Raw genomic sequence first — 27,855 nt, 5'->3', positions numbered from 1 at the left:
TTAATGCGATTAAAATTCGATTTAAGCAATTACAGAATATTCTAGGCACTTTTATATTTTTCTTCGCGTAGCAGCACAGATTAGGGGCACGTCCACTTTACGGATGTTGAGATGAAAAACGGGTCGCCAGGAAGCGTTTATTTCGTTTTCTATTGCGAAAACCTATCGCGCCAGTACGTGGGGGTTGAAGGTTGTACGAGGGATGCTTCTGGCGAGCGTCCAACTCGGCCGTGTAACCGATCCCAAACGGGTGAAGTTTTATACAAAACCCCTTCGCTTCCTCGCACACTCGTTCAAGAACTTGCGCGTTCATTGCTCGCGTGTCACTAGAGCCATTCGTCGAAAGCGACTTGCGCGAAGCTGGAAATTGCCTTGCAGTATATGCCTTGCAGTATGATGCAGTTGCAGCTGTGTCCTTCTTTTTGTGATATCTACAGTAAGATTATGCTTGTATCTCTTTCGCGAATTACGTCTCTTATCGATAACGCGAAACGCGGAACAAGTTGCATTCGGTGATGCCGACATTTTTCTGCACAGGATGTTGTAGAATCTCTGATCTCATTTCTCATGTCGAGTTCTTTGATAAACTTAAAGTCGAGAAAAATTCTGGGGAGACATCATCCGTTACGATTTCTTTATTGTTAAATTTAAAATAAAAAAATTTTGCATTTTATTTTGTATTTTATTTGCAGTTTCTGGTAATGGAGCTTTTTATAAAAATTTCTGTGTTTTGTCTAATCTCTTTTAAATTAGTTTCGCTGCTGTTTTAGAAGTAAAAGTTCATTATTTTCTCGAGAAACTGCACTTGTATTTTGCATCTTGCGGTATATTGATTTTTTTCACAGTATACATCATCTATTTCTAACGCGAAGAAATTCAATCTCGATAGGAAAAAATGTTCTATATAAAGAAGAATAAATCGACGGCTCAAGTATATATTTGGACGCGCGGCATACGCGCAGTCAATATCGGAGTAACGCATTTTTTTATTATCCTATACGCAATAAAACATAATATTTGTATGATGTAGAGAGGCAGGTATTTCCGACATATTCGAAAAATTATCATTGATAGTGGTAAAGGAAGCTTTTCCATCTTTTCATCTCCGAAATACGTCTCTTGAAGTACATATAGATCAATAAATCACCGCGCTTTCTATCTCCGACGATCTTTAATTCCACATATAGAGTATCAAGTTTATCTCAGATTGCCTTATGTAGCATTTTCTTTACCTGGATAGATTTTGACATCTCGATCAACATGCATCTTTGAACATCTATACCTTTTTACTCATTTCAAATTACTTTCAAGTGATTTATATAAAACAGACATAAAATTCATAGATTGTTGTGGAATTTTGGAGCGCATAATAATTTATACAGATATCATAAGATTATATTAACTATAATTGATGCCTATTTAATAAAATTAAGAAAAGAATGATTAAAGAATGATCAATGCAAGTGAATAATTCACATGTCGAGAAACTGTATAAATGATTTGTCATTTTATTACTTTAATTCCTGTCTTATTCAACGTATTTTATTTTGATATTTATTGATATACTTGTATTGATATACAGAGTATTTTTGTACATCATGTTTGCATTTGCTCAACATTTCAGATTTTTTAACAAAGCCATTTTATTCAGAGCTTAGCGTTTTACATTGAATATTTTCACAATAAAATCTCGGGAAAAGATACAAAAGGACTTTCTAAGAAAAATTCAGAAAAGAAAGCACCTATCACGTGAATTCCACCATACATGTATACGTAACACAATCTAGAAAATGCAGAGCGTTAAAAATTTATAAACCAAATATTTTCCGGGCAAGGCACGCGCCGTTCCTGCTCGTCTCACTTTTACACGTAAATACTTTATAGGGCATAAAAAGCTCACAGCAACCGCGGTTAACTGCAAATTATTAAGAGTTCTGCAGTGGCAGGGGGATGAGTAATCGGGACCAAGAGGGGGCTCCTGAAGAAAAAGGGCAGATTAGAAAGCATGAGAAAGCCTCGATAGAGGGAAAGTTGTGGCAATGCGATACGAGAGGGAATGCGAAAGAGAGAAGGGTGCTGGTGGAAGTAGACTGACGGTGTGGTCGTGAGGGGGTGGTGGCGTGGAAAGGTCGCTCGCTGCGACGCTGTGCGAGAGGGCGGATGTCAGTCCACGTTCGAGCGGCCACCGGTATGGCCGTGTCAACGGATCGGTTCGCGTTTCTTCGCCACCCTTTGTGATTTTACGACAAAAGTTGGACAAAGGTTGGATAAATCGCGAGGTCTAAGACGTGCGATCGTAGACTAAAAGAGAGAAAGTGCAGAAACGAAGCGTAGAGTCGACTCACAATCAGTGAGATGACCATTGGTGCGGTGCAGCGTATCGTTAATCACTCGTTGGATGTATCGCTCGAAAGAGCTTCCTGATTGATCAATATTTAGTATCGATTTGAAATTGAATAGCGATTATCTTTTGATGCACGTATATCGGAGAGGAAACCGGTATCCGTTCTGTATAATTTTATATCTATAATAGTGTCAGTTTTTTCAACGTGATGAAAAGATTCTTCTTGCGAAAAGATTGATTAGTGAAATTATTGCCAATACACACACGACAGGATTATAAATCTATCACATATTGTCAATATTTATCATGCACGATGACGAAAAGTATATTAATTTTGCAAATATGCATCGTTTTTTTTCATTTGACAACGTTTTATCATCGTATATTTAGTAATTGTTAAGATCAGAGTTTATAAATATCGATAATTTAAAGAGATTTCTTAGAGAGTTTACAATTATAATAGATTGGATTAATTTGTCAACATACATATGTTCATTTATTGTTAGATATGATTAGATTACGTCTTGATAAGGAAGTGTATCTGGAAATGTATGTATATTCTTACCGCGATCTTATCGCGATTTACTTTGGCTAAGTCAAGGAATCACAGAAATATGTTCACGTGTTTTGCGCGAGTTTGTTCAGCTCAATACGGCATGTATACCGCGTGATCGTTAACTTGCTATTTAGCAAACTGAATGTAAGAATCCTTCCTGATTCATTCGTAAACCACGCTCTTAAATTCTTTTTATGAAATTTTATACAAACTATTTATTTCATTTTCTCTTAAAATCTAATTAATGAAGATTGACAATTACATTTCTTCGTCCGATCATACCTAGACCCGTTCTACTACGAGTTTCTGATGAACGATACTTAGATTCATTCATTTTTTTTTATTGTTAGAAAATATCATTTTTAGAATGAAATAATGTTTATTAAGATTAAATTTTATTTTAATACAAATGAATGGAAAAACGCCATATTCGATTAAAATAAATTGTTATGCATAATAATATAATTTAATATCTATAAACGCGAAGATTCGTCTTAACCGAATATAGAGTTTTCCATTTATTTGTGTTTAACATTTCATCGGTCGATTTACTTAATATTGTTTGTTAATTGACAATTTATGACTTTATTGTATTAAATTTGAAAAATTTGTATTGAAGTAGGTATGTAAATGATCTCATGTGTCTGTATAGACATGCTAAAACTTCAAATCGTTGTATGTTTCACTTGACTAATTATATATTTGATGAAACTATATATCTTTTATTTTATTTACTTTTTAATTAAATTTTTATTTATATTAAATTTTTATTTTATATTTTTATTTATATTTTTATCTCTAATTAATTGCTAATGATTTACAATGTAAACAAAGTTATTTCATACTTTTTATTGAATAAAATTAGGTATTTATTTTGTATTTTTCTTGCAATTTTAAAATAAATTAATTATATTCTCTGTATTTTTTGTACAATATGATTTATAAGCTTGAGTTTCCAAAATTCTAAGTGCAAAATTAACGTCTACATTGGAAAGTGGAAAAATGCGAGGTATTTAAATCTTTTAGCGTCGGAGAAAATGAGATCACGGTAAATTTATTACGACACCTTTTTAAGGTTTCTAAAGATCAAGAAAATGCTTGTACCATTTAATTTATTTTTTTGTGTGGAGGAAAAGTATTCTTGTTACTGTGATGATATTTCGACGTTATATTCTTCGTTCTTTATCAAAAGAATATAAAAATGTTATCCGACATAATAATAAATGAAGAATTATGAATAGAGATTGAAAACGTTATCAGTATAAAATCTTTTTTTTATTTATGAAGATAGCATGAGTAAATCTGGAAAAGCTTTTGAGAATACATATATTACAGCATTGATTTCAAATGTACAATATATTTATCTATCAAAAATAAAAAGGTCTTTGCACTGCTGATATAAACGATATGAAAAAGAAATGATTGGTACGTGCATTCTTGAACTGTTCTTTCTACTTCGTCTTATGGAATTTCCTTCATTGAACTTTTCTTAGCAGGGTAGTCGGCGGATAAACTTTCACGTTTCCCTTGCATTTCTCGAAGTACTGAACAGAATTTGTCGAATTTGTTATACGCTCTTGCGTGCGAAGAAAATACATGAAAGCCTTCGTTCCTCGAAAAGGAGAGACTACATTCTTTCCGGAATCATCTTTCGGATTTCAACAAATAGACAAGAACCGCCAAATGATTTTTTTTGTGATAACAAAGCTAATAAAACTTTTCATTACTTGCGATTCAATGCTAGAAAATAAAAAGCGCAATCATGTAGATTTTTTTCTTCAAGATCTAGCTTTTATAGAGCTTAGGAAATGTCTTCATTTCCGGAAAAAGCTTCTCATGAACTTCATCAGTTTCGCTTTGCTCGCTATGTTTTAAAGTGTTTAAAGAATGGAATCTTTTTTATTATCTTTGTGCAGAGAATAAAGTTTTAAGAGTGTGCTGTTGTTTTTGAATGCATTATTTGCAAGTTTTAAGAGTGATTACGCTTGTAAATAAGTATTTGGTTATTTACATTTTCATATCATTATGTAGTAATTTTTATATCAATCCATAAATATAATAATAAAAATAAACGGTATTAATGGGAATGTAATCTTGTACGTGAAATATAAAATTTGATCTTTGAGCGATAAATCACATCTTACAAACAACATTTTTTTTTCTGCAAATAGCTTGCAAAGAAAATGATTTTGATTAAAATGCTTTTTTCCTTGCCCGTGATAAAAAAGTTTTATCTTTCTTTTTGAAGCTCTGATAGCAATATCTTTGTTATCGTAGAACTTTTTTGGATCCTTTTACGACACGGAACGTTTTTCATTTTTATTTCGCGCTGTAACTTGAATTTGCACGAACAGTTTGTAGAATGAGTTTGTAATATGAGTATAAAAACTTTTCATTCAATATTACATACAACTTCCAATTTTTCTATTTGAGATCATATAAAAAATTCATGTTTGTGCAAGTATTTTACATTTGCTTAAAATATCTTCCTACATAACGAAAATTTAATGCTCATATATGTAAAGGGAAGGAGAAACTAATTAGCGTAAATATTTTGTATCTTAAACTGCAAGTACGCGAGAATAGTGTAAAACAGTATTTATGCTAATTATTCATTGTAAGCATTGTATATTCCATGAAATACATAATAAAATAAATGTGCTTGTTAATAAAAAGCAATTACAAATGCCACATTTTTAAGATAAATTTTACATTTTTATTTTAAAATGATCTCATGATCATTTTCTTGATATGCTAACGAAGATAATATTAGCAAAAACACTTAAGAAGCTAAGAACATTTTTCACAAAAATCGATACGGTAGAACAAAAAAAATAATCAGTGAAATAATAGCTTTAATAAAGCAGGATTGTAACAACAAACCGATTGGTTCCCTCTCGCTCTTTACAATGACGATGATCGAAATCTATGAACGATCAGTCGTTTTTGTTGGTGAAATACGTATCTATGGCAAATACTAAAGCTGCCAAGATCGCGAAAGAACCAGCCGCTACCGTTTGATCGCTGTATTCCTGCAGATACGCGTGAATCAGATTACTCGAAAAATTGTCCCAGTCGCGAATCAGAATGAGGCCGGCGGTGCAACAGAGAATCGCGCCCATCGTCGAAAAAATAAGAGCCTGCAAGAGAAAAGAGTGAAAAACAATACCTTGTCGATAATATATTATTTAATATGATATTGCATCGTCATATGTTAAGGTCAGATACATGAAAATTGCGACAGAGAGAAGAAAAGTTAAATTTTGTAAGGTGGAATTTTTTTTTCAAGTAACGCGAAAAAGAATATATAACGAAATAATAATACACGTATAACTCTGCGTTTGATTTTCAGTGTATTTTGTAAATTTTCCGCGTGAAACATAAAAGTTAGGGAATTTCAACTTTTTTCAAGATTCCTCGTTTTCAATCGTTTCGTTGGCAATCATAGATAGATTTTATAGATGTCGATTAATAGATTTGTTGCGAATAACGTAATATTTTGGTTTTTAACTCACGGTTTTTTTAGGCAATCTTTCGCCTAAGAGATGGCTCATAATAAGAACTGCATTTATGAAAATATAACCACACACTGCCACGTGAAATATCGCTATGTGATGTATATCATTTGGTCGAAACTGATTCTGTTGAAATGGTCCTGTCACTAATCCCGTTGCAATGACACAGAGAACCTGTAACGCATTCAATTATTATATTTTGTACAAAAAAAGGACTTGGTAGAAACATTCGAAATAAACAATCTCCTAAAACAAATGCGTTTCTAACTCAAGTCATAATATAACGATATTTCAGTTATATTTAACAGAAAAATCAGCTTTACAACTATTATAAAATTCTTTGATATAATAAGATATCTTATCCTTATTGTTTTTCACTGAATCTAAAAACTGATAATCATATTAAAGAATCTTTCAGCAGTTGCAAAGATGCTTTTTTTTGCTGGACGCAATTATTGCTCTTAAAAACGTTAGATCGTTCACATAATATATTTTGAAATATGAGAATTGTTTATTGTTAAATCGGACATAATAATGAATTATTTTTGAGCGATTTTACCAATTCGATAATTTTGCAAAAGAACGGCGCTTCTTTAAGATATCCCTTCATTCTCGTGAGGAGGCTGGGTCTAGAGCTGGTCTCCTCAGCCATTTTCAAATCACACTTTGTAGTACTTTTGTCAGCTCAGATACGCGCAAATATAATCACGACAAAAAAAATATTCGCCGAGACATTCGAAGTGTGATGACGTCTGTTTCCAACTACGCTGAGAAACGCCCCAACTATTGACCTGTCAGTAGCTAGTGTGACACTGACTAACATTAAACCGACTAAAGTCCCCACTTCCTCGCTAAATACATTTAATGCGTAAGTGACAATAGTTCTTGGTACTCAACCTTGGCGGTGGGTCTGAGATGATCTGTGCTTCATATCTTTCAAGATGGGCCTTATCATCGCGAAATATAAAACGATCTTTCACTGCCAAATTGATTATGCTCGATAATAGTTTCAGATGGACAGTTTATTAATTTAAAAATAAACTTGTGTAGCGAGTCATTTTTTGATTTGCGTCAATAAAACATAGCAATTGTTATTAGTGAATCTATTCTGGCAATCTAGAATAAGGATGTACGTTCTCGTAAAATTTTATTACGATATAATATTAAGGATGCAAGAAAGAGAGAGAGAGAGAGAGATAAATCCGAAAGTAGTCTAATCCGACCAAGAATTACTTCGTAAAAGTACCTACCGTTGGAAATTCGGCGGAGGAAACTTTGTCGCGCGACAAAAACTTCTGTCGAGTTTCATGATGGTGTAAAAAATAAAAGAGTAGTTATTGGCTAAAGTGGCGAGTAGAGAAATGCAGCGAATAATTTTGCATTTCATTGCATCGCGCTCAGATTGTTGCAGACGACTCCTCGTACGATGAGTGCTATTGAGATATTGAATCACCCTTCGGATCATAGTGTTTGAATTCGACGAGAAATGCTGAGAGAAGATAGAAACTATTCATTCGTTGTCAATTCCAAGCATTCCTCTCGAATTTATTTAAACTATTATCTTGGAATTAAATAAGATGTTTTGACGTACCGATTCAACAATTATATACTTATTTTCAATCGAGATTGCACACAGGAGGAATTATTTTACTCATTTTGCCGGTATCGTTGTGTACGCGAATTTACTATTTTCGCAAGAAAAAAATCATTTTTGTTTTACACAAAAAAAGAAGTTTTAAATTATTTCGGGGCTTTTAATAAATCTTACAGAAAATTACGGGTCTATAAACATCGATTCTAACAGAGAAGAGCTTTTGTTTTACAACCGTGGAAAATGCATCCTTGCGATTTTAAAAGTATATTATCCGCATCTTTTACCGGATAGGAACCACGCACGAAAATATACTCGACATGTACTTGCGCTATCCACCCACGTTCATCTCATTGCTGCACTCGGTCACTCACTTAATTTATCATAACTCTTTCCGAGTTCACTTCTCCAGCCACCGCTTCGCCTTCTTGTCCTCCCCTCGTCACTTTTCTTCTTCTTTCCAACCATTAACGAATTCCCTACTTGCTTCCATTACGCGTCGTCTTTCTCTTTCCCCGTTCTTCGGCTTCTTCTTTGACATGTCTCGCAAGTTTCATTAGGTCGACGCTGACAAGAGACGTTACATCGTAGAAAATTCAATATGTCTAGCGAATTTTTGAAATTCAATCGCAAAGCGAATTTACGAAGAATCTTTTCTTTCGCGTACTATTTGATTGCAATAAACATCGCTAAATATATATGTTTTCCTATAGGTTTTCGTATTTATTTTCTTTGTGCTTATTTCATATATATAACAGATATATTATATAATTTGACATTATCGTTTTATTTCACTCATCTCCTCTTTTTCTATTGCTTATCTCAATTTTTGCTTCTCTTAATAAATGAGTTTCGTGTCATTTACAATGCATTTCGCAAAACTGAACATAAAAGTTTTTAATCTATCGTTAGGAAAGATCCGATAATTGTATTCATATCATATTTTTTCAATTGAATATATGCAATGTAGCAACATAAAGTGCATAATAAAATGCATAATAAAATATATAAAATTTATAATTATCTTTTTTTATTTTGATAAAAATCGTATGAAAATACGTAAATTCACAGATAATAAACAGAAGGATATATGAAACAATTTATTGAAATCAAACAATTTTAAGTTATTTTCGATGGAAAAGCATAAATTTTACTCAGAGTTATTATGAATAAGAAAAGTTTAATATCAATTCTTCTTAATTAATTAATTAAATTAATTTTTTTTATAAAAATAAATTTGAAGTAAAGAATTAAAAAAAATGGTTTTATTCTGTTGTAAATCTCTATAAATTCTCTATACTATACAGTTTGAATTCTATCTCATGGCTTCACTAAATTATGTCATTTTTACAAAGGCTTGTTGTGTAGAGCGCTGCTGCAACTCATGTTAATAAAAATCGAACTTGTCGCCGCAATGTTCACCTCCTTTTCATAAATCTACTTCTACTTTAATTAAACGTCCATGTAAATTTTGTCGTCGCGCGTATCCGCATTTAATAATACCGTGATAACAACGACGAATTTGACAATCGTTCAATTCTCGTTAAACGAACGCGAACCATATTGCCAGGTGGCTCTGCGATAAAGCCGATCTCTGAAAAGCGGGTGAAATCTCCCCGCCCGCTAATTAGAGCTTTCACTCCGCTTATGGCCGGGCAACCTATATTTTTCAACCTATATATTTTTCGCGGCACAATCGATGAGCGACCGCAATTTTCTCTGTCAAATCTCCCGTTCCTCGACAAGGTCGATAAGTCACACGTGACGCGGAATTTTATGAAGTACGTGCGATCGCGACCTCAAACGCAATCGAAGTGTTCGACGAAAATGTATCCTCGGGATGTGTAGATCCGGAATATGCTACGTATTTACCAATAAAGAAAATAAGCACGACTTTTCCATCGTATTTTAAAGACAGTCACTGTCAAGATGCCAGTTTCACTCATGTGAAAAGTACTTATGTTGAAAGAGAAGAAATTTGTTAGTTGAGTCTTATATATTTTTAATAGTGAGAAGAGAGAAAGAGCTCAAGAGAGCGCATTCGGAAAACAGATATATATACTCGTTGCCAATCTTAATCTGCATCAGTCTTACAATTAGTGAAAAAGAGTTTTTCGAACGTAGGCACAATGAAAATAACATTATATTAAATCGCGGATGAAATTTAACTAAAAGACGAATCGTAATTTATCAAATACAATTTATATTCTTCGTGCTTAATATGTATATGGTTAAAAACCGGTTGTGCTGGTTCAATATTGCTGGCGTAACGATTTATACATCGCTGAGAGGTAAAGGGAGCATAAAGAGATTAGAAAAGTTGACGATCATTAATTTGTACAACATTCGAAAGACGAATATCATTCTTGTCATCTGGCTAATTATTCACATCGGTTCCGATTTCTAAGAAGAGTTTTGTATAGCGAACGCATCTAATACCTTATCATTCGTTATTATCTTCGCTTTCATCTGATCGAACGCGATTCTATTTAGCACGACAATCTAGATTTTTTTATAGTGTGGTTATGTTCACGTTAACATAATATGTGTGATTGTGAATGTGATTTTTAGACTATACTGTCAATGATATTTGCTTTTGTCGTCCACACGCCCATAAAACCAGCTGACTGACGTCCCTATTTCACATCGGTAATGGCAATTTGTACTTTCGCGATACACTATTGCTACACGCAATTACTCTTCATCTCCAATAGGATAATCTCAATAGGATAAAGTGTTTACTTTTACTCTTGCATACATGTATATGTATCGCAATTCCGAATGGAGACGATAATCAATCCACATATTTCGATTGTCACATAGATTAGCGTTGCAACGTGTAATTTTCTCTAGAGAAACTAATCTGTTAATTGTTTTATTTATCACGTTTAGTAATAATTTGTTATCATAATAATACTGTACTGTGTATGTTATCAAAGGTTTATGCACTCATTTATTAGAAATTTAAAACTTATCTGATCTGTGATAGTTTCTCGAAGAAGCATATATAATTTTATATATTTCATCGATTTTCAATGAATTTTATTCGAGACATAATATTCAAAATTACGAGATTTTATTTTAAAGAAATCTATAACTGAGAGTAATGTATTTATATAAAATTGAAGTATTTTTTTATTGTAGTAGAACATTGCAGATTTTGAAGAGAATTAAAAATTTCAGTAGTCCTCATTTCTGTTACATGTGCATTAGATGTTTAATTATGAAATTAATTGCTTTTATTTGTACTACGTTTATGAAAGAGATTTAATATTTTTCATTTGAAATACACGTGAAATACAGTATTACAAACTTCTAAAGAGATTAAATTTTTGAAGCAATTATAAAAGTTTATTATTAATAATAATGAATAATTACTATAATTATCAATTTATAATAATTAAAACTATAAGATAAGAAATATAATAATTTATTCTTATACCCTTTTCTCTCTCTTTTTACTAGTCTCACTCTCTCTTTACTAGATATCTACAGTTATCGATTAGTGCGAATTGCAGTGTGCGTGATACAGATGCAGCCACATAAAGTGATGACTTAAGTCTTAATCGCACGTTTCTCGACGGTAATGTCTTAGCGAAGAACGCTTTTCACGGATATGTTTGCAATGTTCGTGTAATCCGACGAGGAACATTCGCCTTAATCTCCTAGATTTCATGGTGTGCGTGAAAACCTGATTTCATTATCCATTGTCGACACAAGTTTTCTCTGTTGACCTCGCTGACCTCGCCGTAGGAATGTGTAACGTATCGACATCTATCAGGATTAAATCGCGCGATTAGCGATTTATAAACTGAGTTGTTTAATAGAATGACGTGCGTGGAGATTATCGAAAACAGAAACTATTAAATAAAACTTTAACATTATTACACAATAAATGTAACGAAACACGAGTAATAAAAGTCTAACTGAATTCCACATCAAGAAGCATCATTTTATGCGAAGCTAATTAGCATATTAATTGCATCTGTTAAAACGTGACGCAATTATTCGCATTTTCAACATTATTACAAGTTTGGTTTCTGTGTTTTGTTTAATAATTTCTCGCATAATATTAACATTATTGTGTACGAATTTACGACACGATTGAAATGTCTGCTCTGTGGCTAACAGCTGTTAACGATCTGATATGAGCAATACTCAGAATTGTTTCCATAATACGCAGTGTTCTCGGTTATCTCATCGCACGAATTCTCGTTGCGGCAAATACCGGCAAAATTCTGACTTTCGTGTCGAGAATGGTCCATGGCAAAACCGCATCTGCAACGCGGAGGGTGTAGCCCATTTTTCGAATACATCGCATCGAAACTTTTCACCGACGAGACGGGGATGTCCCCAACGAGTAAATATGTACGTATGTTGCGATGCACGTACATATGTCGTTGAAGGAAAGAAACAAATTGTGAATGTAAAATTTAGAAAAAGAAAGGACAGTAACGAGCATGTTAACTTTATTTTGAGGGCTTTTTTAAGTATTTGCATTGTGTTACATTCTTTATTTAATGTATTTTATATAATGTGTATGCTTTGAGTGTCGTAAGGATATAAAAGTAATATAAAAATGTGTGAGAAAGAGGGGAGGGGAGAGGGAAAGAGAGAGAGATTATAGAAACGACATATACCTATGTTCCTTATCATTAATAATTTCAATTTTTATAGTTTTATAATATTATATTTTTATAGTATAATTTTTTTATATCATATATCACTTCAATCAATCTTAATAGCTGAAAGATATTTTTCAAAAAAATGTATGATAAATGTAGTATAGTTTTAAAAATCGTTCTACACAGTTACGTGAAAATTTTTTGCAGTGTGAGCTTTCACTTTGCAATCACAGACTATAGAAATTATACATGATCGAGTAAGTGTCGGTTGATCAATTAAATTTACTCAACATAAATAGATACTCATATTTATTTTCCGTCATAGCGTGATGTGATTGGTCATGTTTGCATCCAGTTGCAATCGTTGCTGTAGCGTCCTTCTACTCGCAGATTCCGATTCAAGTGGGTCATCGAGCAAACGAGAACAGTTTGCATAATAATAGAGTTGATTATTCTGACAATGTTAAGATTTCATTGCCACGAGATATCAATTGTCCGCATGAATTTATTATTAACATTGAACACAGCGCGAACTTTTTAATTTGGTCGTATTTTTGATTGAACGATTGATTAAGTATTGAAAGTTGACGGTTTATAAAATTAATATTTATGTATTATATTATATTAACGGAATTAACATTATTAAACTATGATATTAATATGTATTACTTTTATTGCAGCAATTAAATTGATGAAGTCGATATGTTAATAACTAATCAGTGTACTATATTACGAAGATGCGCAGAAAATGTTAAAATACAATTTCAGCCAAGTTATTTTTATGCCAAAATATTGGTTTTCTTTATGAAAATGAAATAATATTTGTTTAATAATAACAATATTAATGAAAAAATAATATTTGGTCCAATAAAAATAATGAATATGATCAATATTTGATAAATAAAACGGAATGGACGAACAAATTCATTTTTTGCAATTTGGAAACAGTTATCAAAAAATCATGATATATTCTCATTTATGTTAAAATATATTGCGAGAAAATGAACATAAACGAATTCTTTGTGAGAGTTTGATCTTTTCAGTTGTTTATCAGAATATAATACATTCGCGCGTACATATGTTACGATATTATTTAATAACATGAAATAACGATCCGTGGAATGTACAATAATGCCATTAAGATTGATAACGTCTCACGATTTCTCGTTCAATTTCGCTCCGAGGTCAAGCGACATGTCTCGACGAGGAAGAATTTCTGCAAGCATTTAAAACACGTAGATAGTTGCAAAGATACGTGAGACAAAAATACGTTGATCGTTTTATTTTTCTCGTATAAGATTATTTCAGAATAATAATAGCTCATTCTTTATCTCTATTTTTAACGAACGATGAAAATAATGAATAGGCAGAAAATAATTAAAAAGATTTTAAATAGTGAATTTGAAATTTTTGAAACTCTCTTGAACCATTAGACCTTTTTTTTTAATTTTTAAATATTTTTTTATTTTTACAATTTTTTAAAATAGTGTTTATACTTCTATACACACATAAACTGAAGAGTGATTTGAAATAATAATGCAGTATAACAGAAAAATATATAAATTTTCTAGCTCGAGATTGCAAAAATTAATAATTAAAAAGGTAAAATAACACGAGCAACGTTTATAGGATCTTTAAAAATAAACTATTTATAAACTTATTATATAACATACATTAAGAGTTAGAAACAAAAATCAAAGAGCATATTAATAACATAAAATTAGATTAATTAAAACCTCCGTGATTTCCGAACACATTAAAAATTATAATCACTCATTTGATTGGGATAACATAAAAGTATTAGATTCTGAATGGAATTATAATAAAAGATTAGTTTCTGAAATGTTTTGCATTAAGAACAAACACATGGCATAAATTTACAAAAAGATATGGAATGTTTGACCGAATCGTATATTTGCCTATTAAAATTGGTTTCAAAATAAAAATTTCAAAATAAAAATTCAATCTTGACTTCTACAGTAAAAACATATTGTATTGCAATATTTTCTGTTTCGCATGATTTTGTCGCCTCATTTATCTGTTTGCATTTGATACTACATGAAGTCTTACTTGAGCACATATTCATAGCTTATCCAGGATCTTTATATTTGTAAGTCTGTAATTTCATTTAATTATTTATATTTTACGATATGCATTTGTTTTTCACACAGATTTAATTTGTTTACTTGGATTTTCAATTTTTCTAAAGATGACATTAATAACAGAATTTTAACTTTGGACTTTGCTTTTTCTCACCATTTAACGACGAAATAGTCAAACTCACTTGACAATAAGTTGACGTTATTATCAATTTTTATAACTTTGTAAATCTATTGTGCTCAACCTATGATATAATGACTTCATGGTTTTGATATATTTTATCTTTCTTTCCAACGTTTTAATTATGAACCTTATCAATATTTCTTTTTCTTATTTTTCGTATATGAAAGATTTAATATGAAGAAGACTTAGCACAGTCGAAACGTTTTCGATTAATTTATAGGAAAAAAACTAGTTTAATTCTTAATTGTATATTACAATAAACTAGTTTATTTTTAAAGATCCAATAAACATTGCTCGTGTTACTTGACTTTTCTAATTATTAAGAAAAAAATATTTTTAAAAGCATTGAAGACAAATGCAGTTAATTGCATGTCATGTAATTACAATCGAGAACAAATCGAAACAGGATTTTTGTCAAATATTCCAAATAATTCCAAATGTTTTAAGTCATCCTTATTATTGATTCACAGATCAGAATGACACGCCTCTAGAGCATCCTTCGTAATATGCTTATGTGCACTTGCATATAATAAAGTTTTCTTCTAATACTGCTAAGTGCTTGTGTTATTTAATAAAACCCCACAAGACTATATTAGTTTTATCGAGGATCGGATGAAGCCATTGTAGCTGCCAAGAAAGATGTTTCGAAACATGTCGATCGACATGGTTACAATATTAACCGCGTCTAGTTGCATCTATTGCAACCGTCGAGCTAATATGATATACGGTGCTGACATTTATCAACGTGAAAAGAAAAACCGCTTAGCGCCAGAATGTTGATACGTCTTTAGACGATAAATTACACAATATGTATAACATTTTCTTTGTATGATGTTTTACAGCTCTGGCTGTAATCGAATTGCTGTCGTGATCGTGTTGTTATCGGACGGTATTTCTTCATTTTACTGCGCAATATTTCAGTATTAACCATTTATATACGTGTCCATCGCATGTTTCCCGTGGAAAAAAAAAAACGAAAGGTTCACAATTAGTTTACGTGCGTGTATCCACTTAACCATCCTTAATAATGGATCGTGCGAGATGGAACAGCGATTACATGCAAACCATATCGGTTTCGCAACGAGTCACGTTTCCGTTCCGAGCAATCCGCCGTATGCTCGATCGCTCGTATGCTGCAGATGCACTTGAGCGACTTCGTCGCGGCAGCGCGCCGACTAATCGCGCAGGACAGATCGATCGACCTTACGGAGGTGACAAAGACACGTGGAAGCCGATACCCACATTCGACGGTCGGACACGCCTTGAAAACGTGCCTAAACCGTGAAGAATTCCGCGACGACTATTATTGAGTTTTCGCGTGGGTTGCGGCCGAATAAGAGAACAGGAAGAGAAAAGCCGACAAGCACGACGAGCGGTCGCGTGAGACCGCGTTTCTTTTTCCTCTTCGTCGAGAGCGAGATCCAGCGCTAATCAAGATAGGTTTACGACAGGCACGTCTGAGTACGCGATCTATAAATCTAGTCCACATGAAAGCTGTCGTCTCTTACTGAACGTAACCTGAACGGCACGATTTTATAGTCGAGTATATCTATTGGAACGTTTCTTTTATTTTTTTTAAAAATAATATCCCATAAACGTAGGCGGTCGTGCGACGTAGGCGCGGTTGCGAACACGCGGAACGAAATCCCGCAACGGAATTCATCCCTGCGACAGTTTTCACGTCAGCGACCGTATCTTAAGCTATCATTTGAATATATCCGCCATCCGATCTTGTTATCGCGTGCAGAATGTTCCTTGGAAAGTATTCGCCATAACTGGACATAATAATAGGATAGGCAATCTAATGTTGATAATCTTCGGTAAATCCTTTCTATTTACCGATCGTGTACAGAAAGTCCCGAGCACGGTGATGCGCTCTGATTTCTATAACACAAACGCATTATGTTGCGTGTGGGCTATGGATTTCCGTGCCAGTTTTCTCTGGTGGTTGAAAAGGCCAAGACATGTTTTCAGCTCGGTAGATTGTTGATATACAATCGATTTCGACCACGCGTCCCGTTATTACGATCTATTAGTTGAGAGAAATCGCGCCTTTGTATCTATAGACCGAAAAGAAAAGTCTGTCCCATGGCTACCAATTTGTCACATTAATTTCCTTCATTGAATGTCAATTTATATGGTCTGCTAGGCGTGTAAACATGAAAAAAAATTTTTAAGCGAACAAGATATTTATCACCGCTTTAATTCTCGATATGTTGAGACATGATCAATTCTCATCCTTCTCTTTCACGTTTGCCTTATATTCACTGTAACTATCGATCATACGACTTTCATTAATGAATAATAGCCGTTAATGATGCTTTGATTGTTAGCTACGCTTAACTAATACATATTTCTATCTTCAAATTTTAGACTATTTTAAGCCATTTCAAGACCATAAATTGAATTTTCCCTATTTTAGAAAGGTATCAATTAAATAAATTTAAAAAACGTAATTTATTCGATATTATAAATAAATAATTAATTTAGATATTTAATTATACAAAATTATATTTAGCTGATTATATATACATGAAATATGATGCTTTCATTATTTTATTAATGGGATAAGAGAAGAGAAAAAGTGATCTTTGGATGTGTGTACATCTCTCAAAATTAAATTTAGAAAAGGGAAATTATTATTTTAATATATTATTAACGCATTTAATATCGCGCGATAAATAATTAATGTTTAAGTCTACATTGTGAAATGACCGAACGAGGGTGTAACGTTAGAAAGGATCTATATGGCCAAGAGCACTCTTACATTTTTATGTGCCTTACGAGAAAAGGCCATTTAGAAAGCCGTTAAGTCGATAGAATTTCCAAGCTACTTTCGTGCGTAGTCACTTCGTGATTTCGCTGTCACTCGAGATTTATCGATCGCCTAAGTACACGCAATGGAGGATGCAGTGCTTACTAATATGAACAGGAACATTATTTATATAGTGCCATCACAAAGAGCCATCGATATTCGATTGAGAAAGTGCACTTCTTGAGAACTCTCCGAGTGCATTCAATTACACACATCCAATTGTCTGATTATATGTATATATACGAGATACGTAAATTTCGTATCAATTTTCAGCGTGAGGTACGTATTGGTTTTCGGAGAGAGAAAATATGTTTTTGAACATTGAAGACTGTTGAAATACTCGATTATCATCTCAACGGTATGTTTCTTTGTGATTTATATTTTTATTACATAATATACATATATATGTATAAAGTCTGTCTCTTAAATTTTCTATATTGTGTGTATATATATATATATATATATATATATATACTAAATTTATGGATTATATAATTATTGAATTTTAAAATAATGTTAGATTTTGCGCGAAAAGAAATTCATTTTAATTGCAAATGCGCGTTCAATTGATTTTTACGATGAAATGTGAGAAAAGATAAGGACTAATGACTTTTCGATTGAACGTGCATCGCTTACTTAATATTGACATTAAATTGCACTGCGCTGTACTAAAGTAATATTTATTAAAATTTTAATAATCAATATACAATTTGTATTCCTGTTTAATCCTTTATTATTCTCATGGGGTGTCCCTGGGATACCTCGGTCTTATAAATTTGTTAAATGTGTGAATGCTATTTATATACATTATTATATTTAGTACAATTTATTACACAATTTAAAAAAAGTTTGAAAATTTTTGCATAAAGATGTATATGTAAAATACGATCAGTCTTTATTAATTGTAAATCATCAAAGGGAACAATAAAAATTGAGATCTAATATTCTGATGTATAAACACCCATGAATAATTATGTTAAAAAAACCACGTAACTAATGTAGAGATAATGACTTATTTCTGACGTAACGTTATAAATCTCCTTATTTTTAATTTCTGTAAAAATTTAAATTGTTACGTCTAATAATCTAATATAAATATGAGTAATTCAAATTATATACAATGTTTTTATAGCCCAATTCATAAATATAGCCTAATCGCATAAATAACTTATTTTCTATTTTTTTCTGTTTCGCTCTTCAAGTTTTTTAGTCTTATTTCTTATTTAATATCTCGCTCGTTCCGTATTTCTTTGTTTATTAAGTTAGACCTTTGACTCCAATGAGTTAATTTTTCCACGCTTATATTTTTAGCATTTATAATGCGCGTTAATTTTGTTACTTAGATGACATTTGAAATTCTTAATGCGTGAGCTCCGTATAATTGACTGTCCCGCGTTGACGTTTCCCTCGCATAATTGGTGTAATTCTGAAGGTAACGTGTATGTTCATAACTATGATATATTTAATGATAACTTGTTTATAAGACGAGTAAAAGACGTCTGGAAAGGAAAAACTAGTTCACAAGAGTTGTTCTAATTCTACGATTGACAGATTTATAGTTTATACGTATTGCCTTCGTTATCTAGCAAATAAATTTCTTTGGTTAATTATTGTGTTTTCACTATTGACTGCTATTTATTAGTTCGCCGCGCGTAAATCTTCTATCTCGGTTCTTCTCATGAATAACATAAAAAAATATTAATATTTTTTAAAGAAGAAAGTGGTATTATGGCCAGTGTATATATTGCGACCTCCCTTAATATCTCCGTTATTATATAGCGAATCCTAATGATTACTTGTGGAATTATTTATTCAGTAGCTTGCCGTTACATTATGCTAATATACCAATACTCAATAGCCAGTACTTATTATAACGCAATTTTACTTTCAAGCATTTCGAAGCGTGTCTGAGATTTTAGCATTTAATATTACTTTCTCATTTTTCTTAAACTTGAGTGTATTATCATACGAATATATGTACTTTTGAATGTGTTATTTGCTATTTAACATTTTATTTTCTGTATATATTTTGAGTTATGCAAAACAATAGCATGGCATTTTGCTAATGGCCTTCACGAATGGATTACGACTTTTTTTTGAAGTTTTTATATCAAAATAATTATTTGATAACCGATTGTAGCTTTACTGTTAATCTATAGTTTATATTACGTATACTATTTTTAGTACTGAGATTTTTAGTATTGAGCATCTTATATATAGAAATTATGTGAATGTATATACATTTATTTGCATACATTTAAAAATGTTTTACTTTTTTATTAATTTTGTGACTGAATACCGTTTTCTAAATAAAATGAATTTTTTAAGAGTTATTTTTATGGTGGGTCACATTACTACCCATGTTTTTCTTCGAGTCATTATGCAATGTCGCCGTATTTTTATTAATAGTGTCCTAAATAATAAATATTTCGTAACTTTGAATCCAGAATCGATTCAATGACATTTTAACGATGTAATTGTCGAGTTTTAAATTTAAATATTGATTATTAACCAATTAGTTATTGCGTTAAATGTAATTGGGGTGCCATAGTACCACTTTTTCCTCTATTATTTTAATTGTATTTATTAGCGTATCTATTTTTCTACCATATGAGAAATCGAATAAGGAATTGTACATTATAAAAATAATATTAAATTGAACATTATCTACTCAACTGTTAGATTGCATTCTTATTTTAGTTTCTTATTTTAGTTTCTTCTATTTTCTATATTTTGTTAACCATATATTATCCCTCGCAATTGAATCAAATAGATTAACAATTCAATGAATATAAAACTTATATTATGTCAGAATTGTGCGTTAAGCGCTTTTATTTCACACACTTTAACGTCTTTATTTGTGTGTCTTGCATTATAATAGTACACGCATAATCGAGCTGTTGCGTAACAATGCGAATAGCGAATGACTTCTAAATCGCGTAGCGTTATTAATAGCCCATTGAAGAAACGGGAAATGCAACGCATTTCGCTTGCCTACGTTAAATGATTGTAGTCTATGAATGAAACCTGCGAATGCTTATAGTCATAAACGTATCGCGTGCATTGATGCGAAAAATACTACGTTATGGGCGTTGACAGTAACATGCTGTTAGTTGCTAGACTACTCGACAATTATTGTTATGTTAGAATAAGAAATGATTATTTCTTTTATTAAATATTGATACATGAAGTTGTAACATAGTTTTTTTAACATCTATAAGTAACATTATTAGTCCAATAAATAATAAATAAATGATTTGTTATTGCCCTGCGAATGAGTGATTATTTTAATCTTGAAAAGAAATAATGAGCCGATGTGTCAATAATTGATGAATAATTGAAATGATGTATATTTTTATCTTTCGGATTTTTTATGTATACTTTTTACTCTTTATTGCTGGCCAGTTATTCATGTCCAGCATCGCCGTGATTCTGGATCCATTCAGTTCCCGATGACTATTTCGTCGAAACTGATTGCCATCGTATTAGTTTAGCTAGATTCTCTCGATTGCATTTGAAATCGGTGTTCGCAAGCTACAGCCTTGCATGGACAGCAGTCAGTAGGATTGCGGTTTCTCAACGGCAATCGTTCTCGCACAAACCAGTTCGTTCATTGATCGATATTCGCCAGACCATGAAACGATCTCAACGAAGCTTTTACGGAGCATTCGCGGTGACATCGCCTTCGTCTGAGGGTCTGTTCACAATGCGCTATTCGTTCCGATTAAATGCACACGCGATAGTTGGGTCGTTCGAAGTCAATTGTTGTAATCAAGATATAATAATCTTTTTTTAAGGGAAGCATTGAGCGGAAATCGATTTTTTTCCCATCGCATAAGCGTAATGCATTCAGCAAGTATTTGTATTGCTCAATGTACGAGCTTAAATGTTCTAAATTTTGATTTCTTAATCTTTTATTTCTTTTGATTGATATAATAATTGTATTATTATATCATTAAATATTGATATTCTTTACCGAAATTTTCATAATGATATAATAATTGTATTATTTGATTGTAATATTTGATATTTAGTATATTAAAAAATTTAGTTTTAGAAAAATAAATATAGGTTCATACGATACTAATGTAGTAGCTAATGAAATTATTTCAATATTTAGTTTTTGGTAGAATAATTTTATGTTTTTCATTCGAATAAGAGAGATAAACAATATATCTACAATACATAAGTCTACATTGGCTAGCCAAAATATATATATTGGCTAGAATGCCAAAATATGAGTAACAAAACTTGTTTATCAATTAATTTGTATGATATTATACATATATAATTTCTGAACTACCGAGATATACGTATATTAATTTTCTTTATAAGAATTCTAATTTTTTAATACTAAATCTTTAGTTATAACTGGTCAGTCTCACAATTTGTACCAGTTTAACGAGATTTATACTAGATTTTCCGGCACGCGGTGGCTGAATGATCAGTACTTTCTAACTATGTAGTTATACTAAGACCATTAGTCGAGCCGGTAATAGCAACTTGTCGACACTTCTCGCGGTCTTACGCGACGTTAAATTCGATTCTTAAGTGTGACATCGGAAATACATTGCGGTATATATGCTCAAGATGTCGATACTTCATAAAAAAATTTATATTATTGCTATATAAAAGAAAAACTATGCAAACTCCATTTTACGAGCGTTAAATCTTTCAACGTCTAGTATAAATGAAATCGTCGAATGGAATTAATGTTATATTACTCAGGGTTGCCATAGATCTGAAAAACCGGGACAAATCAGGAGAAAAAAGTTTGGAATTTTTATTTGCTCACAATTTCTTTAAACTGCTCCTATTTCAGATAATTGTTATAATTTTTTAATATTATATTTGACGTTTATAGTGAAGTACGTTGAAAACTCGCACACTTTAAACGATTTTAATAAAATGATAAAAATTTATATTTTTATCATTTTAAAATTTTTATTCAGTATTTTTATTTGATCCCCTTTTTTCGTAACTACATTCTTTTTTCCAATACTAATTTATTTTTTGTTGGCTTGAATTTGCACCCAAAATTTTATTGTGCTATTAAGTTCTTTTACGTTGTTTTTTAATAATATAGGCTAGCTTTCCTACAATTCTTGACTTTAAAGATGTTAAAATTTACATATTTACATATGTATGATATTATACACATGTAATTTCTGAACTACCGAGATATACGTATATTAACGAGAAATATTATTTACGAGAAATACGTATATTTTAGATTGGAAAATTTTTCATTTTTATCTGGAAAACCTGGAAAAATAAGGAAATTTAAAAATTTATTTTCTGACAATTCTGACGAAAGGCAGTTTTCTAAAAGTCAAATTACTAAATATTATAAATAAGAACAAAAACTTGGAATCAAATTTTCTATACTCAATTTTGCAGATAGCAATTAAATTCTGATATGACATAGTAGAGAGATTTGGTCCATAATTTCCTCGAATCAATTTCGAGTATTGAATGCATATAGCAGCACTAATGGCACATTCTAAGATATATATGCAGGCATTCAATAATAAACGTTGCGTGCCTCATAACTCTTAATTGAACTCCGGGACAAATAGCACGTTAACACATAAAGTAATATTCTTGAAACGAGAATACAGTGTCAATCAAATGCCACTACATTTCATCTAACTACTTGGTTGTATTATCACTTCTGTCTTCCGCTATACTATTACTGCTGTTATTAGAGAGATCATAAACACTTGATTAATTTCTGTTCGTATCTTTATTTACTCCGAAATTATTGCAAATCACAACGATGCGATGCGGAGAATTCATTTGAATTGTGCAGTAATATTTCTTATCTCTTGACACATTGTTGAGCGGATTGTGTATTTTTATTTCTATTGTGTTTTGGTATTTAGAATACAAGAAAAGAATCTATTTCCTGATAAAAGAACACGTCAATAAATAAAGAGACAATAAATAGTCACAACAAATTTATCTCAATTTTAAAATTTATCTTATGTTTCTTTGAAGCTATGACTTAGACACTCCGATCGTTCCGACTATCTAGCAATAGAGAACAACCATTAACTTACAGCACTTCCTATTATAAAACCATCGTAAAAATAATCCCAAGGAACGTTGTTCGTGCGTAAACAGACACTAAGGTGTGATAAAATATAAAGTATAAAATAAATATGATAAGCCGGAGAAGGGAATCGTGACGATTAGACAGAGCGAAGCAACGGTGAAGTAATTGCTAGTGTGTGTGTGTGCCTCATCCTAAAATCATGGTCAAAGACACCGTCAAGAACAGCAACGGCGGATGTCCTCTGCATTGGACTGTTAATCACGCCGGGCAACACAGACATCTTCTTCAGGCGGCCGCCTTCTACCTGGCTGTATTAGCGGTCTTGTGGTGCATTCCTGCATGCATCTATCATCGGTGAGAAAGGACGTTTCTCGCGTTAACGAGAAGTTAAAACGAATGTTAAGACGAATGTCTTTTATTGCTGACATACGTTTCTTCATTCGTTTTGTTAATGAGGATAAATTCTTTTACACTTATAAGGATGCAGTTGTGGAATTACGAGTTTTGTAAATCTGCTGTTCGTATCTAATTGAATGGGAAACAGTGATATTTATGGATTTTTAAAAAAGTATTATAAGCTAAATTAAAATATTTTTTATTATAGTTCTGAAAGATTTGTAAAAATTATGATGTATTGTAATAATATCTAAATGCTTACAATAATCTCCTTTCAGAGCAAAGAGATTACTTCATGTATTTTTTAAAATTCTCACATGTTTTATATATTTTAAAGTAAAGTTTCTTTTATATTAAAAACTTATTAAACATGTTTACATGATATAATCTAAAAAGTGTTCTTATTAGTAATAAATTGGTTTTTTTTCAGAAATTATGCACGCTATATTCCAGTACATCAGCTATGTTGCTCCAAGTTTATTCAGTTTCTCATCACTATGCGTCACATTTTCAACATACATGATCGCGAGTAAAAATTCTATGTATTTGAAAGTGACTGTAGTTTGCTTCGTTTTAATATTCGAAAATGTCACATCTGTTATTCATAATTATGCATATTATATAAATAAATATGTAATATGTAGCGTTGTCCTTGAGACCTGTTTTTGAGACAATTTTATAATATTGTCGCATGTAATTATATTCTTTAGTAACGGATACTGTATAATAAATTGATATGAATATATCAATATAGGATGATCTGAAATTCTCATATTCGAATCGGACATGATACTTTATGCTAAATTGATAAATAATTTTTGTACTTATTTGTTAACTTCAACTTGCTCTCCTGCAAAAATTATTACTTATCGGACGCATGATAAAGGAAAAAGTTATTTTTTGTGCTAAAACGAATAACTTTTTCCTGTAATAAAATTATATTCGATAAATAATTTTTGTATTTACTCGTACAACTTCAACCTATTTTCCTGCAAAACTACTTATCGGAAGCAATTTTGCTAAAGTTGTTTGTTTTAACATAAAGTATCATGTCCTATACTCCGAATGCGAGAATTTCGGAGCACCGTGTATATATGATTAAATATTTTAGAAACATGAAGAGAATTAATATATATATGTCTTTAAAATTTAATTATTTTAAATAAATGCGAATAACTCTCGAAATTATCGATAAAGTAATAAAAAAAAACAAGAATTAATAAGAATTTTAACGCGATAATTGATGCGTGAAAATATTTTCAAAAAATACTATTATAAGTTATTTTATAGATTCGGCTCCACTTTGAGTTATCAGTATACAATGATGCAATTCCACGAATTCATTATTAATTAATTATATTAGGTGTTGGAATTAATTCGTAGCGTTTTTTAATGAAAGAATGTTATTTATTTCACATGAGCATTAAAAAATACATTAATGAAAGTACTTCCCATCACTTGTAAAATGCTACGAATTAATTCCAACACCTAATATATAGGGTGTTTCCTGTAACTTGATCATTTAAAATATCTCCTAAAAGTATTTATTATATTTCTACCATATCTCATAAGTACCTAATTAAGATAGTGATATCAAAAACAGTATGAGTGAGCAAAATAGAGCGCACTGGTCAGCTAGACATCCAGGGTTCGATTCCCGGTAGAATCAAAATATTTTTATACCCTCGTATCTCCTCTCGTGTCTCGGAAGGAAGCGACAACTCACCAAGAGTATCTTTGCCAAGAAGTGGCTCACTCTAAAGGCCATGGCAGATAGAAAAACTTAAGACGTAAGACTTAAGCAGTAAGCGAATCGACGAATCACAGTAAAGACCATAACGTAAGCAGTAGTAAATCTAACATATTGATTTTTTTATTACCTAATAGCGAATTCAATTGGACGCACTCAGTGTGCACATTAAAGCCATCATACATAAAATAAAAAGATATATTTATACATAAATATAGAAATCGATTAAATCCTGAAATACTCAATATATTTTATTGTACTATTAGATAAAATATGTATTTTATAATTCGAAATATTTGCATTTTACATTTATACTCAAATTAAATCAGTGTACAACGGTTTTAATATGTACCAGTATGCATTAGTGTTTTCAATCGAATTCAGTCATAAGTTTTACGATTTAAGTATTATGTGTCAGAGCCTTAACAAAATTTCTCTAACAAAATTTCGTCTGAAATCGATAAACTGTAGATCTCATATGACTGTGTAGAACCAGCACCACAGGTTTGAGAAAAGTTACACTTAGCCACGAACAACAGAATTAAGAAGAAGAAAATAAAAAACTAATAGTATTTATGAGTTATTTAACATTTTATATGCTAATATACACTAGAATACAATATAAAAAATCTCGTAAATTATTGGTTTTTTAATATTATTACCTTAATATTTTTATATGCAGAATAATTAGAGGAATCATATTGTGCAAAAAATCATTAATTCCATTTTAAAAAATGGAGATGACCTTGAAGTCTAAAAAAAATGATCTTGAGAAAAATTTTTTGCTCATAATATGTGTTCCTTCAAATCGAATAAGATTCCCTGTAATATCTTCTCGTATCATTAAAAACGACGAAGATATTTTAAACGATCAAATTACAGAAAACATCCTGTATAAAGGTAGTTAAACCATTTTCTTTCTTATAGCAATAACAAATACAGCGCGAAAAGCACAGCAAAACTGTAATGTACAAAATGTATAATGATTTATACATTTTTTCTTTGTCATTTTAAAAAAATTAAAGAAAATTGGGAAAAAATTTAAGAAGAAAAATTTAAGAGAATAATAGAAATGATAGGATTTATTTAATTTTAATTATTGATATTGTTCCATCTGTTAAACAATAAAAAATAATCTATTTTCATAGATTTCATGATTAATGAAATAAATTAAAATATGTATAAAGTATACATTATAAGTTATTGATTATGTACGTCTGTCTGATTTGCAGGATCTCTGAGACTGGCCAGGCGGTAGTGTTGACTTTGGTGGACACTGCGGCTGAATTGCAAAATCTAGCCGAGCCGAAAATCGATCATGAGTTTTCTTCGCGATCGTCTATCAAAAATTCATCATTGCTGGGCACCAATCAGGTCAGACAATCGGAGCATTTGAAGGAGACCGTGCCAACAACGCAGATTCCACCGCCGCCGATCGTCGACGAGACGACAGAGAGACCGAATGACACCGATGTCCTCGAAGACGAGGAAGAAGTGCTTTTACTAAAGAAAATCACTGCTGAGGAACCGCCGGAGGTTGTAGTGATCGTAAGAGCGGAGCAGAAGATTAACACGGACGAATTAGAGCTAAGAGTCGAGGAAGAGGACGCTGGTCAAGCTCAGGTGTCTGAGGAATTGTCATCAAAGATCGATGACACCTTCACCACGGCACCAGAATTAAACGACACGGCGGCCAGAGCACGATTGGTCGGTGATAGCAGAGACGAGACTGCAGCAGTGATTTTGAACGGACTTGTCACTTCAGGTCCCACCGAGCCACATGAGGACATACCATCTTTCAGTGAATGGGCACAAAAACGTTTGGAGGAGGCCGAAAAGAAAAAAAGTAATTATCGATAATTCTATTGATTGATGTTTGTTATAATGAAGATAAAACGTAGAATCTTAAATTAAATTTAATA

General features: G+C 31.7%; 2 protein-coding genes across 7 annotated transcripts in view; one reads left to right on the top strand and one right to left on the bottom strand.

Moving 5' to 3' along the window:
* The window catches only part of LOC105152697 (SUN domain-containing ossification factor), a 43,174-nt gene that overhangs the window by 6,907 nt on the left and 8,412 nt on the right, over positions 1-27,855 (top strand). The window contains exons 1-3 of one of the 6 annotated variants that reach the window (XM_087410360.1): positions 2,161-2,262; positions 23,794-24,141; positions 27,166-27,779. In XM_087410360.1, coding sequence (XP_087266486.1) covers positions 23,987-24,141; positions 27,166-27,779 — 769 coding nt within the window. In that variant the 5' untranslated portion in view covers positions 2,161-2,262; positions 23,794-23,986. Of the gene's footprint in view, positions 1-2,160; positions 2,500-23,729; positions 24,142-27,165; positions 27,780-27,855 lie in introns of those variants that run through there. The other 5 variants (XM_087410359.1, XM_087410358.1, XM_087410357.1 and 2 more) reach the window with 5 other exon arrangements.
* LOC105152691 (hypothetical protein) lies at positions 5,509-7,280 on the bottom strand. Its single transcript, XM_011067107.2, has 3 exons — positions 6,975-7,280; positions 6,416-6,589; positions 5,509-6,040 (listed from the first exon to the last, which is right to left on the bottom strand). The coding sequence occupies exons 1-3, from the start codon at positions 7,065-7,067 to the stop codon at positions 5,837-5,839; spliced, it is 471 nt and encodes a 156-aa protein (XP_011065409.1). The 5' UTR covers positions 7,068-7,280; the 3' UTR covers positions 5,509-5,836.

Source organism: Acromyrmex echinatior, chromosome 10, assembly GCF_024713525.1.
Source record: "Acromyrmex echinatior isolate Ae372 chromosome 10, ASM2471352v2, whole genome shotgun sequence".
Lineage (NCBI taxonomy): Eukaryota > Metazoa > Arthropoda > Insecta > Hymenoptera > Formicidae > Acromyrmex > Acromyrmex echinatior.
This window is presented reverse-complemented; position numbering and strand designations above follow the sequence as displayed.